At 38.1% G+C, this 20,670-nt stretch overlaps 2 protein-coding genes across 2 annotated transcripts in view; one reads left to right on the forward strand and one right to left on the reverse strand.

Moving 5' to 3' along the window:
• The window catches only part of LOC137256533 (RISC-loading complex subunit tarbp2-like), a 582,560-nt gene that overhangs the window by 54,221 nt on the left and 507,669 nt on the right, over positions 1-20,670 (forward strand). The window lies entirely within an intron of this gene.
• LOC137255736 (26S proteasome regulatory subunit 8) lies at positions 1,039-19,960 on the reverse strand. Its single transcript, XM_067793236.1, has 13 exons — positions 19,905-19,960; positions 16,357-16,431; positions 13,161-13,230; positions 12,464-12,561; positions 10,467-10,592; positions 9,182-9,343; positions 6,324-6,487; positions 5,811-5,887; positions 5,612-5,688; positions 4,989-5,087; positions 3,850-3,960; positions 2,834-2,920; positions 1,039-1,357 (listed from the first exon to the last, which is right to left on the reverse strand). The coding sequence occupies exons 1-13, from the start codon at positions 19,923-19,925 to the stop codon at positions 1,304-1,306; spliced, it is 1,221 nt and encodes a 406-aa protein (XP_067649337.1). The 5' UTR covers positions 19,926-19,960; the 3' UTR covers positions 1,039-1,303.

The raw sequence follows: 20,670 nt of genomic DNA on the forward strand, positions 1-20,670 counted from the left end.
AGGTTGCGTAAAACCATACCTACTCTCTCATTTAATGTTGGTGTGCTTGGTGTCCACACGGTTGGGTGGTTGTTATCAGCCAAACTAAGAAATTTCCAATTTTTCTCCTTTCCTTTCCCTTTTTGCGGTTTGGCCTGCTTTACGGATGTATGGACGCATTTCATGTTTACTCATTAAGATTTTGAACATCACGGAGAACTCATCGATTTCAGATTATGTACCAGCTGCCAATTTATTGATGCACGTTTAGTTAATAGATTGATTATGCAAATCGTTAGGTCCCATGATCAAATAAACGACACCCGGTATGCATTTCTATTGAAAATGTAAACGTATTTATGATCAATGTGACAACTTGAAAACACGCTGGCAGAAAAGACTGTTATGTTCCCATTTTGTCTGACATCTGATCGTTGAAAATAATCAATGATGCTGGTGTAATTAATCAGAATTTGATAATATGCCTTATGCATGTATTAGCCTTTTTGCTATAGTTGTATCTTCTGCAATGTATTCACTCAAAACACATTTCAGAACAGACAAAAAAAACCCCTCAAATTTATATTTGAATGTCAAGGTTATTTAACTCCCACAAACGCGGCTGTGGTCATTTGCCCAGCGGTTACGGTGTTCGCTTGTCACACATGAGATCCAGGTTGGATACCACACGTCGTAAGTCTGTTAAGGTTGCATACATGTTTGATGAACCGGCATTTGTCATTTATGACAGAAATATTCCTGGGCAAAGCTGTTCACGTGATCAATATTTGCACATGCTTTTTAGCAATTTGATCATGATCCTCATGCCATTCAACTGTATTTAGTTTGCAGTTGGTTTCCAACTTAGTGGAGAAATTCATCTTCAACCTAAGCATATATATATGTGTATCTCTCTCTCTCTCTCTCTCTCTCTCTCTAAATATATATATATTTAGAGAGAGAGAGAGAGAGAGAGAGAGAGAGAGAGAGAGAGAGAGATACACATGCACAACATATAGGTAGTGCTCTATTCTCTAGAATATACAAGTAAGAAAAGTATGTACATACATGTTTTATTTCTGAGATGGAAACAAAAGTCTGATGACAAAGAAACTCACCATCAACAGGGTATATGCAGGTAGCCAAAAGAATCAAACCTAAGGTTGGATGTTACATGAAATTATGTCAATGAACATGACTGGGTGACTACCTGACACCCATGCTACACAATGTTATGTTTAAATAAGCACAGTGCTTGGAAACAACCATCCGCAACTTTGTTTTCCAGGCATGAAACCTTCCAGTCTCTTCACTATGTAGAGAATTACTTCCACTGTTTTTTGATTGAAATGTTCTTCTCTGCATCCTTCAACATGATCTGAAATAACAAAATAAATTATAAGACGCCAACACAACTACGCACGCACACACGCACACATAATATTGTGAGTAACTTCAGACATGGCTGGCTAAACATACTGACACAGTGAGACCCTGGATACCGGACACATTTGTTTTTGCATAACTGGATAATTGGATAACTGAACAGGTAGATATCCGATTGTTTGTTTTCATACCTTGTCAAAATGTTCATGATCATCAAACCTGTACTGAATAGACATTAACAGCCAGCATCACTTTTACTGCTTTGATGTATATACAAATGTTCAGTTAGAACTCAATGGTTCACTCGGTGTCAGACAGACTTTCCAGTCACTACCAGTACCCTGCGAACTGGTCATTAATCAGGATTAGCAGATCTTGTTTTGGGTCAAGACACCAAGGCGATCAAAGCTTTGTGCGGATAAGTGAGTCAATTTTGTGGTGATTTAGCCAGTTGGTTTGTAAAATTTAGTCACTTTTGCAACATAAGAGATTTTCCTTAATGAACATTGACTGGGAGGTGGGGTTTCCAGATATCTGGGGTCCGGGTATCCGAGGTCTCACTGTATATGGAATGACTGTCAGTGGTAACACATATAATGATTATTAATATGAAAATTGTGCCATAAATGAGTGAGTGAGTTTAGTTTTACACCACACTCACAAAAATACCAGCTATGTGGCAGGCATCTGAAAATATTAGTCTGGACCAGACAATCAAGTGATCAACAGCATAAGCATTGATCTACGCAATTAGAATATGATGACAAGTGTCAACCAAGTCAGCAAGCCTAGTGTCATAAATGATATTCCAGTAGTACATAATCTTCTGTGATGAAATTTCTATTCTATTTCTAATACACAGAGTCAAGGGTGGCTTTTAAAATGTGTTCAGGATGATGTTTCATTGGTGATTAATGCACAAATATGCCACACTAATGTGAAATATGTGGAAGTCCTACTTGGTATATTTGCTGAAAGTTATTTCACCAATATTTATCAATGACTGAACGCAATTTTGCCAATGATTATAAGCATCTATGATCTACATCCATAATCAACCCACGACTTCTGACAGTGAAACATATGTCTTCACCTTTCTCTATATGATGAAATCTGACACTAACTATCAAACCAAGGCTTTAACTGAACCACATTCAGTGACACAGATGCCTTTACAACATGTTAACAGCTTCTCAAAAAAGAAATCCCAACTAATAGCAGAGTGCCCTGAATCAAAACAGCTAGTGGTTGATAGCATGAAAACAATCAACAAAATCAATGTACGCTTACACACAATCAATGAGACGTGACATTTTGACACTCAAATTCTATTCTGGTATAGCGATAATGAACCACAATAGATGTAGACACAATGGACACAGTGCATGATTCTTTAAGGTCAGTATCGTTGAAAGAAACACTGGACACACACAATTCCATGGCCTTGACAATGCTGAGAAAAACTTACCTTTGCTACAGCCAGTTCAAAGTCTTCTTGTGTGACGTGCACTCTTCTCTCTCTAAGTGCATACATTCCGGCCTCGGTACACACACCCTGCACAGAAACATACGATAGTACTTCTACAGAATTCTGCCAAACATAACTTGTTCTGTCTTGATTGCGGGAGTTGGGTTTTATGCTTTACAGTCAAAAACTGTTTAGTCCAAGTTGATGGGATCAGTGTCAGCAGTGCAAGTAGTATTTTGACATAACTGCAAAATACTCATTGTATTGCATAGGACATGGCTTCTATTTTAAGAAAACCATTAGCTTGACATGGCAAGTAGGGTAGGGTAGGGTAGGGTAGGGTAGGGTAAGGTAGGGTAGGGTAGGGTAGGGTAGGGTAGGGTAGGGTAGGGTAGGGTTGTTGAGACATATGCATTTAAACTGATTGTATCAAGTCAGAAAAAACAATCTGTCACCTATGCAGTGTATGAATAGGCCAGCAATCCAGTCGGGCTAGTAAATCTCTAGTCACTGGCCCGACTGATTTCAGAATTTCCATGAGGTCACTTTGTAAATGTATCACTCTCCAACTTGCTAAGTTGATATACACTTATAAATTTTGCAAAATTATGGTCTGATAAATATGTTCTTCGTATAAGCAGATTGGCAATGACTTATTTGAGCCTATACAAAACATTTCAGACACGTGTTTTCTTATTTGAGGGCAATTTACCTTTTTACAATCTTTTGCATAGTTTCTACATTCAAATTTCGAGTTACTGAATTATTTTGTGGGCACGCAACTTTAAGGCATATCTAGCCTAACTGGCTAGCAAAATTTGGAAACTATTTGCACACTGCACCTATGGAAAATGGACATGCAATGAGCAAGGGGACTATGCTATCTGATCATATTATTAAGTGTTTTAGTGAAGTGAGTCACTCATTATAACTTTTGTGACAAGCTTGGGACACTGCAAATGCAAGTAAATCCCACTCAAAATGCAATATCCAGACATCTGGAGTCACATATTTACCTTAACTTCAGCTCCTGATGCGCCTGGCATCATTTCAGCTATCTTGCGTAAATTGATGCCACGGGTCAGGTTCATTTTTCTTGAGTGGATTTTCAGAATGTCTAGACGAGCCTGCAAAGAGAGTTCAAACATGCAGCAAACCAGTTACATAGAAGATACATCTGTGCAGATTACTGATAAGATCAGGATTAAAAGTATATATGTGTTCCATTCACAGAGGCACAAGAGTAAAGGAGAAAGCCAAGTTTGAAACATAGATTTGAAAAGAACAGATAATGTCTTCTTGATATAAAACAAGTTACATTTGACCACTTTCAAAAAGGGTATGTGTGTCACTAGCATTAGGTCAAGGAGCTATGCCTGTTGACACTTGTCAGAGGGCTACACAAGCATGTCTTCTTAAATACCAACTTTCATTTTTTGTCGAGTGAGTGAGTGAGTTTAGTTTTACGCAGCACTCAGCAACATTCCAGCTATAAGGCGGCGGTCTGTAAATAATTGAGTCTGGACCAAACAATCCAGAGATCAACAACATAAGCATCGATCTGCGCAATTGGGAACTGACGACATGTGTCAACCAAGCCAGCGAGTCTGACCACCCGATCCCGTTAGTCGTCTCTTACGACAGGCACAGTCACCTTTTATGGCAAGCATGGGTTGCTAAAGGCCTATTCTACCCCGGGACCTTCATGGGTCCAGTTTTCGTTGCAGCTACACAGGCTGAGTGGGTAGTCAGTGATTACGTGTGCTGGTGATTTGGTGCAGTTTTCAATCTTGGACCAGACATAACACTAAAAAGTACTAGAGTCTTTACTTTATGTGGAAAATGGAATCAAAATCAGTTTGATGCCTGTAAATTTAATTTCAAACATTTCTAACACATCATTAGGTTCAACAGAAATCAGTTATCAGCAATGTTAGTTTTCCCATACACTATCATACTGATTTTCAAAGAGATAGCATCTCAATTTGATGCTTAGTTCATCCTGAGTGACCTTAACCTTCAATGCCAACCAATCAATGCAAGAAGTGCACAGGAAATACTAACAAAATCTACAAGTAAATTTGCTGGTGAGCTAGAGTAGAGCTTTGATCCTCTTTCTTACTGCAGTATCATAAAGACAACAGTCAGCACCCACCTCCTCATTAGGTGGGGGGAATTCTATCTTTCTGTCTATACGTCCTGGACGTAGTAAAGCTGAGTCAAGGATGTCGATTCTGTTGGTGGCCATGATAACCTGTAATTAAAAATGAATGACTCTGAAACTGAATTAAATAAGATGACAATGCATGTCTTCAAACACACATGGGGTATAAATGTGTGTCAGATATGACAAAGACTTTGAATATTATACAGACTAAGTGGTTGAGTATGTTTTACACCATATATAGAAACGTCATGGCAGAGCGACAACCAACCAACTAAAATTAGAAGGGAAGGGACATTGACCATGGTAAATGGATCACAATCACCACACATATTCTTTATGCTGTCAGCTGAATACTTTCTTTTTTCGTGTTCATTATTGAACATACTTCGGGTTTTAATCACATTCCCTAAACACATTAGACCAGTCTGGCCAGGTGACCTTGATGAAGGTTATGTGATTACATATATATGCACCAAAAGTGCCTTGAAAACAAAGATTATGAGACCCTTCTGGCTAAGATACTTGCATAATTTTAGGATGTGAGGAAAATCATTACAAATCATGAAACGAATAGTGCTTTAAGGGAGACAACTAGTGTTTCGGCTTCTTACCTTGATATTCTGTTTTGGTTCAAAACCATCCAACTGATTAAGTAGTTCCAGCATAGTCCTCTGTACCTCACTATCACCTGAGAAAGGATTAGATACAGATGACAATATCAATGATAAATACTTTCAGGTAGTTTCTGAAAGACTGCTTTTTGGGGACTTAGGTTTATAGGCGGCACTATATAAAATATCTGATACTCACCTCCGGACCCTCCTTCTAAACGTGATGATCCAATTGAATCAATCTCATCCATGAAGATAATAGAGGGTGCATGTTCTCTGCAACACACATGACGATAGTTACTGACTTACATTCAAGGTAAACGTTATTAAACAACTTCCAGGGACAAAGGAACCCTTTTGAGCAACACGTAGGTCTGAAATTGCCATCACTTACACAACAGTCTTTTAAGTCCCAAATGCCAGTATGATGAGCATGCTGATCCAGAGCTTAGTGGGTAAGAAGCAGCTGGATATCAAACCAATGACCTGCTCTCTATGCAAATGATCTTTTGATGAGACTATCCTGAACCATGTTACAAAAAATAATTAAAATACCATTTCAGCAATCTTCCAGGAATCCAAGACTTCCAGAAATACCAACACTGCTTATACTTTGTTCTACTTGACTCTAAAATGGTGCAAGACACTTATTAGCAGGTAAAGTATGATTAGCTTGATCTGCAGTCAAGTAATATTGAGTTTTCAACAGTACCTTGCCATGACAAAGAGCTCTCTGACCATCCTTGAGCCCTCGCCAATAAACTTCTGTACAAGTTCTGAGCCAGACACCCTGATGAAAGTACACTCAGTGTGATGAGCCACAGCTCGTGCCAGGAGAGTCTTGCCAGTTCCTGGTGGCCCATACAACAGTACTCCCTGTCAACAACAGATTCACATGGAATACACTGAGATTCACATGCAATACACTGAGATTCACATGCAATACACTGAGATTCACATGCAATACACTGAGATTCACATGGAATACACTGAGATTCACAAGGAATACACTGAGATTCACATGCAATACACTGAGATTCACATGCAATACATTGAGCAGTGTTGAGCATACAGAAGTATAGAAACAAATGGCTTAACATGTTGGCAAATATTTCATGGATAGAGTGACGTGTGTATGTGTATGCGTGTGTGTGCATGAGTGTGTGTATGTGTGTGTTTATACTTTGTTTATAAAATGGGGTTCAATATCATCTTCAAGAGTGAGTGAGCAAGTCTATTTTTATACTGCACTCAGCAATATTCCAGCTACATAGCAGAAGCCTGTAAATAAAAGAGTCTGGACCAGACAATCCAGTGATCAACATCATGAGCATCAATTGGTATGTGATGTCAACCAAGCTGACAAACATTTGTTACTGAAGATCAACTTTAACACAGATCTTTAAAGGTCCGTATTCGTGAAGATAATATCACTTATAGACGAGATCTGGACTCATTATGCTCTTATTGCATAAGTCCACTGAAATTGAAATTCAGTGATGTAGTTTAAAGGGATACTCCACTCAGATGAAAGTTTATACAGTTATATAATGGAAGCCTAGCGAGATGCAGGTCTCCACTGACATCTGACATCCTACTTAGACACAGTAAACAAGCTCCATACTGTTTTTCATTTATTTCTATTATTCTGAGTGCCAGGCTGGGAATTAACAAATATCATCTTCTAACATGATTTGGTGCAACATAGACAGCATGGACTGGGAATATCAAACAAATCAAGGCTACAACTACCTTAAAGGTCACATGCAACCAAAAAATCAAACATAATTAAAACACATTTATCACTTATTCATGAAGTATAATATACACTGCTTCTTTTAAAAAAACAAATAAACAAAATTATAAGCGTACAATCGCGATTCAAAAGTGCAATATTTTGTACTTGGGCTTACTTCCCCCGAAACGAAGCCCACGGGAGACCGAACCCAGTCATAGCTTGTGGATGTGCACTCAAGTGTAACGACGACCTCTGATTGGCTGTTTCATTTGCTGATATGCTGAGGGTTCATTGTGTGTACAGAAAGGTGATCTGTTTGATGGGCATTTTAGAAGTATGGCGAGTCACATGAAAGTAAGATTCTTTATCGATAACAACTTCTTTTTGTGTACTTGATGCATCGTTTCAGTATGGATTCATATACCGTTGTCAAACAAAATCATACACACTAAAAGAAGTTGTTATCCATGAAGAATGTATATAGAGATGCTGGATTTTGAAAATACATGTTTTCTGAATTTGCGCTCGATCCAATAAAAAATCATGTCAGTAAAGATGGTAAACTACTGCGTGGCTGGAATCTGTCATTCGTCTAAGTACAAAGCAGGACTTGAAACTGACAAGAGTTTGCACCAGTTTCCGTCAGATCCAGTCATCCGAAAAAAGTGAATGTAGTTTTTTTTTTGCAACCCACAGACATAAAAACATGTCATGTGTATCACACGTGCCTACTTACATAATGTGGCAGAGACGGGGCTCGGGTGCACGAGTCATAAATCAACTCATTTTCTTTATGTCGTATAGTCTGATAGGTGTTAAGCTCAAATTGCACGTGGTCAATGATTGAAGCTGTGTACTGCATGTTGTCTTTAGCAGACAGGCAGGCAGACATATAGGTGTGAATAAACCAGACAATGAGCTTTCTCTGTGACAGAGACTGCTTACCACAATCAACAAGTTTTTTTACGTAACGAGTAGATTATTTACTTGTTTGTGTACACAACCGAGATTAGACTACTGCTCACGACCTCAGACGCTGGGCATGCATACTGTTTCAAGCTCCACGAACCTATTCACTGCGCATGCGTTATGGACGCAGCGCAGCACATCTGTTGAAACCAGTTTTTCCCCCAGCGCTGGGGGGAATTTAGTGAAACGTTTGAACTTCGATTTCGCGGGCTTTTTTTTCATCGTGTTTTTTTCAACTTTATAGGTTGAATTGGCATTTTTTATTATTTGTTTCGGTAAGTGCATACCTAAAGGTACCAGAATCTGCAAAGTTGTATTTTACGTTGCATGTGACCTTTAATGATACCTTGTTACCCTGTGCTTTTCACACACACCATGTACACGTAACTGAGTCTCTGTGTTCAGAGAAGGTCAGCAAGCAAGGATTGCAATGATTCACCCAGACCTTGATTTGATTTTCAATAATTTGGACTCTTGATTCCATCATTGTTGATTTGATGCCTCATACAATAAAAATATCAGATTTGATTTAAGTCTCAGCAGGAAATTTTTTAGCGTGAAATCATCAACATCATCATATCTACTAAGAATAATTCTCAATGGATAATTAGCCCGAACTCATCCAATCACATTTCACCTTATTTCAGTGCTTGAAACTAGTCAGTTGGAGTTGAAAGTACCCTCTGGCTGTGCCGAAATGATCTGAATAGGTTTTCAAATATCGAATCTAAATAGTGATAATGGTCATCGAAAATGGAAACTAAGGTGTCAGATTTGACTGATGTCTCAAATCCAATTATTGCAGCTGTAGTGCAAGCTGGTTTGAATGACAATGCAGACAACAGTAATTAATCAATCCTCACCTTGGGTTGAGCTATACCCAGGGCCTCGAACAGTTCTGGGTGTTTGACTGGGAGTTCAATGACCTCCTTGATCTCTTTTATCTGTTTGTCCAGACCTCCTACCATCTCGTATGTTGAGTCCGGGACCTTCTCAACCATCATCAGACTCACTAAGGGATCAACCTAAAAAACATCAGATAAAAATCATAAACCTGAACATGTAGCCTACAACTGAACGAGATTATTTTTAAAAGCAAAAGTGACTATAGGTTGTATACTTCTCTTGAGGGTAATATGATGTGATGTATTCTCCTTTGTTGCAGAGTTACCTGAGCCACTGGGCGAGGGATAACACCGAAACAATTAGGTGCACATCAGACTATACTACCCCAAGAAGAATCATACAACATATCTATTTTGCAACAATGTTAAGTGTATAAAGTATCAAAATATTATTTTATTTGGAGGATCGCTACTAGTTTGCAATGAGCCATTGTTTACAGTGATGTGGGAACACGGTGACAAATATGCCTCACACATTATCATGTTTGTAACTTGAATTGCTTGGTGTGAAAGTCCAGATTTCATGTGCCTTTCAAGTGCTAATGCAATCAACATTTTTAACATTAACATAATTAATTTGGCCTTGTTTTACGCTATCAGAGGTTATAAATTAGGTTCAGGAGGGGAGGAGGGGAGGTTACTCTAACCCCAGTATCTACCAGGTAGGTCACCTGCTAAACTTCCACCTTAAAGCAGGATTATGATTATGAACCCATTCAAGGACGTCAAACCTGTTGCTTCCAACAACGTATTCTACAAGCTTAATGGCAAGGCAAGGGTTCAGGTAGTAAAACACAAGCGAATGGTGCCACAAAGTAAAGATGTATATTTTGGGGTCTGTGTTATGAGATTGAAGAGACGAAGGGAATTGAACCATGTTGTATCTAGATAAGAAACTGTTACTGAAACCAACTATCATTATCATGATTATTGCTATAGATATATTACTGCAAAATACTACTTCAATACGCAATACAAAATTAACAGGTGGAAGGTTAAAGGAGACGTACGACATGTACACAAACCGTCAAAAGCTACAACTTTTTCTTGAATACTTGAGCTGTTCTTACGAGATTCATGGCACAAGACATTGATGTGCATTTTTCAACAATAAAATGAAGGTATCGGAATGATAGGCTGAACAGTAAGAATGGAAATTACACATTGCACCCATGTGGGGAATCAATAATCCTTTACAATGTTAACAACTGGACTACACAATGAGTCATTTTGGTGTGCTTACCTTGTTTGGCAAAATTTTGTGGAGAACATAACTGTCATTTCTGAGGGCAACTCTACAGTTAGGCGTGACAGTGTTGATGTCAATGTTCTTGTCTAAATCAACAACAAATTTTCCTTCTGGATGAACCTGTGAAAACAAAATATAGACGATTTGGGAAAGTCTGCAGATATTTCAAACCTGCAATAGGGAACATTGAGCTTGCATATATTCAGTTTGGCTATGTGCGATAACATGAAAAGTAACAAGTGGATGAACCGAATTCCAGATGGGAAGGTAAATTCTGTGTGATGCAACTTTAAGTGATTGTAGGTTTAATCCACTTGTAGCACTATTCCAGCAATATCAAGGCAGTAGGACAGACATGGGCTTCACATATTGTACCCATGTGAGGAATAAAACATGGGTCTTCAGCGAGAAGAGCAGATGATTTAACCTTGAGGATACCGCACTTCTAGATGCAGCTTTGAACAGAATCTAGTTGTAGTAAACATGGTAAATGCTAGCTCTACACCATGGGAGGAAAGCACTTAGTGATGTCACTTTTACTGTCAGTGAGTGGAGTCAAACACTTTGGTTAACCTCACTAACATGGTACTGACAAATCTGAAAACATAAGTCACAGCTGTTTATATCTGGCCCAGGCAGGCTCTTTAGTCTGCCTTCTGCTGAGAGCGAGGAGAGTAATGAGTCATGGCTTGCGCATGCGTGTACTAACTGTTGCTATGGCTGGCATCATCATTTACAGATGGCGGCCATGTTAGCAGCCCTTTCCATCTGAAGCTTAACTCACACTATTTCTCCACTCTAACATTGTTTGTATTAACATAATTTGTGTTATCTAAACACTTTACTTTGTGGCAAACCATAAATGAAGATTAATGACTGTCTGTAGAAATCTTGACAAGGGAGGTCACAGTAAACAAACCCAGTCTGGAATCCTGTAAAACTGAAAAGTATGTTTAGTTGAAGTGTCACAATTATCTTATCTGGGTTTTCTACAGGAAACTGTTTACGTTGTCGTAAAGCCTCAATTACCATCTTTCAGATGAAATTAACACAGTTTATTCAAGCAGGGTTTGTTTTCACATGAATCTATCACAAACATAGGTTTCATTCATACAGTGTGGCAGACAGAGTACGCTGGTTGTTGAACATTCTAGTAGCACTTCCGAGAAAGTTTGAAGCTGCATTTTGTGTATTCTATATGGAGCAAGTTTAAGTGTTATTTTCGTTGGAATTTGTACTCAAAATGGAATTACTGTGCCGAAAATGCGCTATTAACTGCAGTGGATGGATTTATCAGTTTCAAAACAGTGAGTCCAAATTCCTTATAATTTTGAGGCCAAATACCCTGCTTGAATATGACTGCATGACTGTATTGGTAGAATTAGATAACACACTCAATGTGCATATATACTGAATTGCAGAAAAATCTCTACAAAGACCTCTTAAAGCGATTTGAAAATGAACAGATTCTTCTTATTATAATGTTTTGAAAATGTACGGAATGTCAGCTTTCTGCCTGAATAAATCCAATACATACATACATTTCTTAAACAATAGTAGATAGCAGTGATGTATGTGACAACCTTGACCAAATTCCATTGTATATTAGTGCCTAAAGGGAATACCCGCAACACACGTGCATGTTTTATATAGCATGTGCGGTCTAGATCAGGGCTCAGGAATGTACAGTCCAACCGCACTGCCTTGTCTCTCTCTGCCTTCCTGACTCAGCCAGCCACGCTGTGTGTATCAACTAAGATGCCTGGTCCTAAACAGCTGTGAAGTGAGACAAACATGGATTTGAATCTTCAATGAAAGCTTCCTGGCAAGACCAAGGGAGGCAATTCTGTAAAATCTGAAGAGCTAACTGTGGTGGGAAAGCAGAATGTGCAACCCACATGGCCAGAAGTACACAATACACCAAAGCTTCTTAAAACACAAAAGACGAGCTTCAGTGATTGAGAATAGCCTGTCCAGTTCATACGACGTACCTTCACAAGCACCTTCTTCTTGTCCATCGGTTTGACTACTTCTCCAACATACGATCCCTGCTCTTGTAGTAGCTGTAGCTCCTCTCTCAACATCCTCACTGACAAACAAACAAACAGTGCTCATCTATATCCCATGTTGGCAGTTGCTATTCAAAACATTCAAACTATAGTGAGTGATTTCAAATGATAAACATGATAAAGGGGCATCTTGGTGGCCTGTGATTACACTCCTTTTTCTCAGAGTATGAAACTCCCAAGAAATTCAGCCATACCACAGGGCTGGTTAGATGTAACACTTGCCAGCCCTGACCAAAACTTACCTGCTGACAAAATATCTTCATATACATTCTAAATTTTACCGCGACCGCAGAACAGGTGAATCGAGAATCTGGATGTCTGTGTTGACAATAACCTGCTCTAGGTGGTCGGGCAGGCTAGTATTTCCAACACTGCTTTATTTATTTTTTTCTTTAATTCCAAGACTGCTTTTCTCCCTTACAACCAAGTCACTGTCTGACCACCTTTAGCGCTGAAACAACAGTGCCTCAAAGTGATACTATCTTAGTGATACTGTTGTTACTGTTAGATGCATAACAGCTCAAGGTTTGTCTCTGATAGCCAGCAAAGGTTGACATGCATAGATTCTCACCATAATACAGACCACTGCAAACATGGAATGAGGAACTTTGTCTCTTACCTTTTGCATTTAATTCATTTCTCTGAGCTTCTAATCGTCTTAAGTTCTGAGTCTTTTCCGTCACGACAAGCTGAAAATAGAACCAAAGTTATTACTGCAAAAATTCGCAAGACACTTATATGTATTTACAAACTTCAGTTATTTATTAAGGCCAAGGACATGAAATTCTGCGGTTCAACATTATCATGGCCATGAAGGAAAAGTACCATCTACAAATTTGGGCTAATCTAAGAAAAGTTCTAGATCATGTACAATAGATGTTCTAAACATGCCCACTGATCATACACAATGAACTGAGCTACTGATTACATTTTGGATCATTGAGCAGCGATTAATTTTGCTCTTCATGACCATGAGTGAGTGAGAAAAAAAAATGTCACATCAGCAATATTTCAGCCATATCATGACGGGAAAAAACACTGAAACGGAATACATCTTCATGACCATGAGTAGTGCTGAGTGAGTGAGTGAGTGAGTGAGTGAGTTAGTTTAGTTTTACGCTGCACTCAGCTATATGGCGGAGAGTCTGTAAATAATCGAGTCTGGACCAGACAATCCAGTGACTAACACCACAAGCATCGACCTGCCCAATTGGGAAATGACGACATGTGTCAACCAAGTCAGCAAGTCTGACCTCCCGATCCTGTCAGTCGCCTCTTACGACAAGCATAGTCGCCTTTTATGGCAAGAATGGCTTGCTGAAGGCCTATTCTACCCCGGGACATTCACGGGTTGCTGAAGGTCTATTCTACCCCGGGACATTCACGGGTTGCTGAAGGCCTATTCTACCCCAGGACATTCACGGGTCAGTAGTGTTGGGAATGGGAAATCAATCCATTTAGACGATAATCCTAGAGTGTTTGAAAAACACAGACATGCTGTGTTGAACTGATGGTGACTAATTCCCAGTTGTAACCAAATGCAAATATTTAGTTGTAATCAATTCAATACAGCATGTCTCTGGTTTTCAAACACCATTTAAAATTGAACTTCCTTGTTCTGTGGAAGTCACTATGTAATCCGGCAGGAGAGGCAAGTTAAACTCGTCTGTGAAGGGAGTGGTTGGTGCCGTTCACATTTTTTAACCATTTCAACATAAAAAATATTCTGTCCAAATAAAACAAACTACTGTTCATTCAATGCAATAATGTAATACCTGAGAGCTTGTTTATATAATCCCAACTCCACATGACTGAAACCAGCCTACTGTTTTGTTTGAAGTGATACTGTAACCCCTGGTCACACAATAATGGAATCGACTGACCTAGTTATTTTCTCCGCAACAGTTTGAAATGGCAGACGAGCCAGTGTTTACATTTTGTGAAAGTATTAAATTTGACATGTAAGTGGAAAACACTTGACTGGCCGTTGAATCAGAATCCTCCAGACTCAAAGAATAGATCCTTTTCTGATAGACCTATGACCTGTAACTCACCAAAAACTGTTGATTTTTATGACTGGCAAATGTGTTGATTGTGTTTCCACATACTTGCCTTACCCAGGCATGCGATGAAAGAGTGAAAGTGCTGCTTTGTCAAAATGTGTGTACATGTGACTAACCCGGGATTCCTTGAAACTTTGTTTTCATCATTTGGGGATGGACTGAGGCCAAGCCTTTTTCAAAGTGTACGAACATAACAGTGACTTCCTTGCGGGGAAGATGGCAGTATGGCATGGTGTATTTTTGCAAGGCATTCTGATTTACATGTTGGATATTGTTTATGTTAGGAGCTGTGTATTGTAATTGAATATTTCTATAATGGAGGGTAATCATGGTAATATGATTGCAAAATTCCCAGATAATTGTGGAGGAAAAATCATATAATTGTAATTTTTGAGTTTTAATAAATGTTTTATTAGCATTTCCATCAAGTCTGTTGTGTTGATATCAGTCATGTTGGTGGTCAAGATGAAGTAGTGAGGCAGAGTTGTATATACATGCGTAGTGAAGTGCTGTGAAATCAGACACATTTTCGATTCCCAAATTTCAAATTGATTACACGATGCCATTTAGAAAGTGGTCAAATGCAACATATGTCATATTTGGGATTTCACTTTCTTAGTAAAGTACAAATTCTAGTACTTTTTTTCGGTTGAGTCCCATCCGGGATTGGAACCCGCACCCTCAGAGTCAGGCACCTAATCGCCAGCACACAAAGTCAGCCGCCTAGCCCGCTCAGCCACCACGACTTCCACCAGCTGAGCGGGCTAGGCGGCTGACTTTGTGTGCTGGCGATTAGGTGCCTGACTCTGAGGGTGCGGGTTCCAATCCCGGATGGGACTCAACCGAAAAAAAGTACTAGAATTTGTACTTTACTAAGAAAGTGAAATCCCAAATATGACATATGTTAAATTTCAAATTGCATATGTGGAAAATTACAAAGTCTGCGTCAAAATCCATGGAGTTGTTGTTAGGATCTGTGGTCAAACGGAATTAGTTCTCACAATGAGACTTGCTAATGTGTGGTGAAACGACCAAAAAATCCAGAGTTGATGCAGTCTGATATTTTCTGAACAACCAATCAGAATCCAGTATTTTCTTGAGTTAGAATATTGATTATCGAAGTACTTGTAGTGAACGATTATCGATTATATCCTTAAATTCCTACTAGCACACACTACTGACACACATGATTTGTTTGCTTAAGTGCATTAAAGTATGTTTTCACCCTTGTTATCTTTCATGACTTAAAGTGACATTAATATGAACAATGACTAATGATAAAGTGTACAGGTCAGATGACCAGCTAATCATCAATCTCTTTTTCAAAGTTTGAGGTCAGAAAATACACAAAAATACATACATCATGATTTATTAGTGAATGTTATGATAAAATATCAACTTTAACATTCACTTGAAGTCGTGTAATGTTTTGAAGTTCAGTGTAATAGACCATGCATTTAGGGCACACTGGAAACTGAAATGGCACACTTAAACGATCATGACAGGCACAGTTGAAAAAAACTTAATTTCGATCTCTGAATGACCAACCAAGTCCTGGGTCTGACATCTGAAAATCACTAATCTGTAACCATGGTAACACTTTGACGTTTCCAAAATGGTAAACTTACACATGCTAAAGCTTAACCAACAGAAAAATCCAGTGGTGATGGAATGGCTTCACCATAAATTACAACAAAATGTTACAAAGGATTGGTACCAGACAGATCACTGCAAACAGGGTTGAGTACTTACTTGCAGTTCTTCAATTTTACTGACATAGTACTGTTTGATCCCTTCATGGTTAGTAGCTACATCAACGTCCATTCTCTGGAAGAGGAAAATAATCATTGTTATACTTACATAATCATGATAACATATGCCCCATGGTCTATATTTAGGCTCACTGGTGTTAGATAAATCATCACTAACCAGCGTTTATATTGGTTGAAATTAATTTATGATAAACCTGATCAGCTGGAACAAACTGATAACCTGGGTAAAGTGATTTTAAAAAATAGGTCTTACAAAATAAAAAATTTATACAATCATCAATCTAGGGTGTTTACAAATTTATTCAAACTTTGGGTATGGTCCTCAAAGTCCAGGAATCCTTATCACATCAAAAAAAACCCAAGGATTGGGATAGAGAACAATTGGCTTTGACAATGGGCTATTTTCAAGAATATTTGCCATTTTCTGAATTTAAGATGACCTTGAATCAATAGTAAACTTGAAAACTTTCTTATTCTAATGTGTGATAAGGCCCATGGCCCCTGCCTTTCCCAATCCCTGAAAGCCCACATAATAAGAGTATCCTATCATGCCATCAGCAGGTGACTAGTGTCTCCAACAAATTTAGTGACAAATTGCAGGAGAGAAATAGATATGATTTGTAATGTTTAATTTGTGATCATTTGGAGATTATGTCCACAATATTCCTGAAGGAGATGTGGAAATTGCACATACGATTAATATCAATATATGCATATATTATATAATGTAACTATAGTAACAACTAAATTGAACTATCAATATTAAAATGAAATCGTGTTGTTTAGGACCATTTGACCTGATGGGTTTTCAATAACATGTAAAATAATAGAACTGTGAAATCATGTTGTTTACCTTTAGGACAGCTGCATTTTCAAAAGAACTTTAGCATGTTTATCAATAATAATGTCAGGAACTGGAATAGCTGAGAAAAGTTCCTTCCACAGATTAAAGGGGCACTGATGCGGAGCGAATAATGCTTCTCGCCAACGGTCTAATTACGAAAGCAGACCGCAAATTGGTCAGCGCCCACTCCTTCGACCGTGACGGACAAAGGAACTGGGCTCCTGTCCATATTAGCAAAATTTCTTCACTTAAACAGTCAGGAGGCCGGATGCCCATCACATGCCATTTGTTTAAAAATATCCATGGTATTCCTTGTCTGATCGTAACCATATATCCCAGCAGTGTAGTTCTTTTCGGATGCTTGGATGGTATACTTACTGATCCAATTTGATCCTATTTCTGTGTTTTTAACCTCGACATTTAATCATGTTACATGAAAATATGATGTCTACAGGCACGTAGCAAGCCATTTGTTTCAGTACGGAAGATTGCAAAGCTTTATATTTAGGTAGTTTTGAGTGTTGGTTCAGCTGTGATAGCAAATAGCATACGTAAATTTTGGTAGCTATGGTAGCTACAATGGTTTATTATTTATGATAATAAAACACACAGTTGATTTATTTGAATTCGTAAACAAAAAAACGATGACCTTGGCTTTGGTAGAGAAATCTGAAAATTGTCTTACGTAAAAAACACCTTATTTCACTTATTTACCAAAGTACACAGCAAATGTCTGTGTGTATTCCTTATGTAACGAAATTCCGTCGGTATCCTCAAAACAGTTTCGGCCCATAAGTGTTTTCAGGCTGCATGCGACACAGAGATTACATCTTCCTTGCTGTAACTCGCGTTTGATGGTGTAAACCTACACGTGTTATTTGTCATCATTCTCTGGATGGTCAATTCATGAATTTATAGCAGGTATGATTAGTAGCAACACCACTCGGTTACTCAACAAAGGTTCCCATTTGGCACATGTCCTGTCTGGAGTAAATACTCAACATTATAAATCAAGGTCTGTAATGGCAAATGTATTGTATGTTATGTAATATGTGCATGTAAGTGATGCAAGAGGGTTTATCAGCTGAGTTACAAAAACAAACATCGATCAAAGGATTAACCGATAACACACTGATTGATTAATTACTTTTATCTTCTAGCGGATTTGTCAAAAGGCAGTGTGTGTAGATGACTACACCCTGTTGTAAAGTGTGAGTGCAAAAACAACATCCTCCCTTCAAAGAATTAACCACCCTTGCGTTGATTGATTGATTGCTCAATATTGGTCAATTAAATTACTTAGAATAGTGGACATCATACAATTAGTTGCCAGGTGTGCTATCTTGGGAGACCAATGAGAGGTTTATCTAGTTTTCACCAACGAAAGACGTGAAACGATGTGTTACTTTTTCACAAATGAGACAGTTGTAAGACACGCGACACAGAGCAGGATTATTTACCAGCTGCAGATGAATGGAATACGATTTCTTTTACGTGGATATTGATGGATACATTCCTGAACAAGGTAGTAGCCCGACACTGTTGCTATAAAATTAGTCTGTTTTACATTCATTATTTGCATTTTGTTTTAATTTATTTGTTGTAGCATTCAGCAGAATCTGTATGACAGAAAACACACACTAGATCGTGTATGTGTGTGAAATAGGATCCACATTGGCAATCTATACAATGTATAAATGTTGCTGTTATGTTAGAAATTTACTATGAGTATAAGCAAATCTTGTGTTCTTTTATTAATTTTCAGAATCATACAAATATGACAATAAACTAATTAGGGTTATGAGACAAAATATAGAGACGTACATTGGCTTCGTTATTTTTCCATCCTAATAGTTTTTTACCATTTCTACCACTGGCAGATGATTAACCTTCAAAGTGTTTCATTTGTTTTCATAATACATTTGTAATGAAGTAAAAATGACTTCACCTCAGTTGATCTGTCTATAATTAAACTATCAATTGCGCTTACGGACTGCGCAGCAGAGGTCACGAACCAGTCACGAATTCTGGGATATCATCCGGGTACTCACGGGAAAAAAACAATAACAAAAGTTTACACCAGTCCACGGAAATAGCTCCGCATCAGTGCCCCTTTAACAGAGGTAACACTAAGTGGTTGAACCCTATTAGTACTTAATTTGAGGGCATTTATTATTTATTCTCAGTTAGGTTTGGTTAATAATTTTAGTATATACAAATTTATACATATTATTTGGGATGGAGGAAAGTAGGGAAATCTTACCAGGAACTGTATTGAACGGTTTTGATTTTGGTAATAATAGAAAACACGACAATGAGCATTTCCCACGAAAACAGGTGACGAAACCGCAATTTGTTTGAGTAAGTGATGAAAACACTTGGTTTAGAATATTTTCTTGACTAAATCAAGTAGATCACCTATACACTTCATAACTGCGTTCGTGGCCAGCCAGTGTCTTTACCTCTGAGAATCTAAAAAATACTGTCGTTTCATTTTCAAAGCATAGCGTTTCTACTATAAAGCAGATCCCGCGGAGGTAGATAACCCATATTACATCCTTCTATTAACCGGTATTTAATCCGAACCGAGACGAATGAATACGTTTGTTTATTAAAACTGATCTAAATCTCAAACCTGAAACTGAAGCCTTTGATTACGACAAAACATGACTAAACAAAACTACCTGCTCCGCCATGATGGGCATCTTGAACCGGAAGTAGTGCCGGGATCTCTGTAAACTCCCGACAGTGGGGATTTCAAACTCTACCACAGTACGTGACATTGCGCAAAGGCTTATTCGTCGTCTCAAAGTGAACAGCTTGAATTTTGTTCTGTGTTTCTTGTAGAAAAAACCCATTAAAAGTCAAAACAGTCGCGATCTGTTCCATGAAAACATACAATAATAGTCAAATATATTATGTTCAACATTTATGATTCAGTTCGCAAATTTGAACACCATCCTTTCAGTCTGCACAAGTGCAAAACTAGTAGTACTGTCTGAAAGCTTAGATTTTGCCCTCTTTGGGCCAAGATAGACAGAATTTGCTTGAATATCTCTTGGAGAATTTACCAGTTGCTCGGTCCTCAGCATATTATTCGCTGTCAAGGGTAGCGGTCCACGAATTTCAGCTTGCTGTGATATTTCTGTTGGTTGGACAGTTTTCACATTTATTAAGAAATGAATTATATCTTCCATCACTGAAGAGAACATCTGTATTCTATTTACAGAAACCAATAATGTTTTCAAGATATTGGTAAATCATCGAAGTTACTTTTAATCAACTTCTGATATCAAAATATAATAAAAGATATCTAAAAATGTTATAGAGATACATGTTTCGTGATATCTCTCAATGTGTTCAAGATAACAATAAAACTGTTACGATCAGTGTTTATAACTGTGTTAAAAATAAGTTCAAGATACCTTGAAATAATGTACACATACCCAC

The sequence above is a fragment of the Haliotis asinina genome, chromosome 11, assembly GCF_037392515.1.
Source record: "Haliotis asinina isolate JCU_RB_2024 chromosome 11, JCU_Hal_asi_v2, whole genome shotgun sequence".
Classification (NCBI taxonomy): Eukaryota; Metazoa; Mollusca; class Gastropoda; order Lepetellida; family Haliotidae; genus Haliotis; species Haliotis asinina.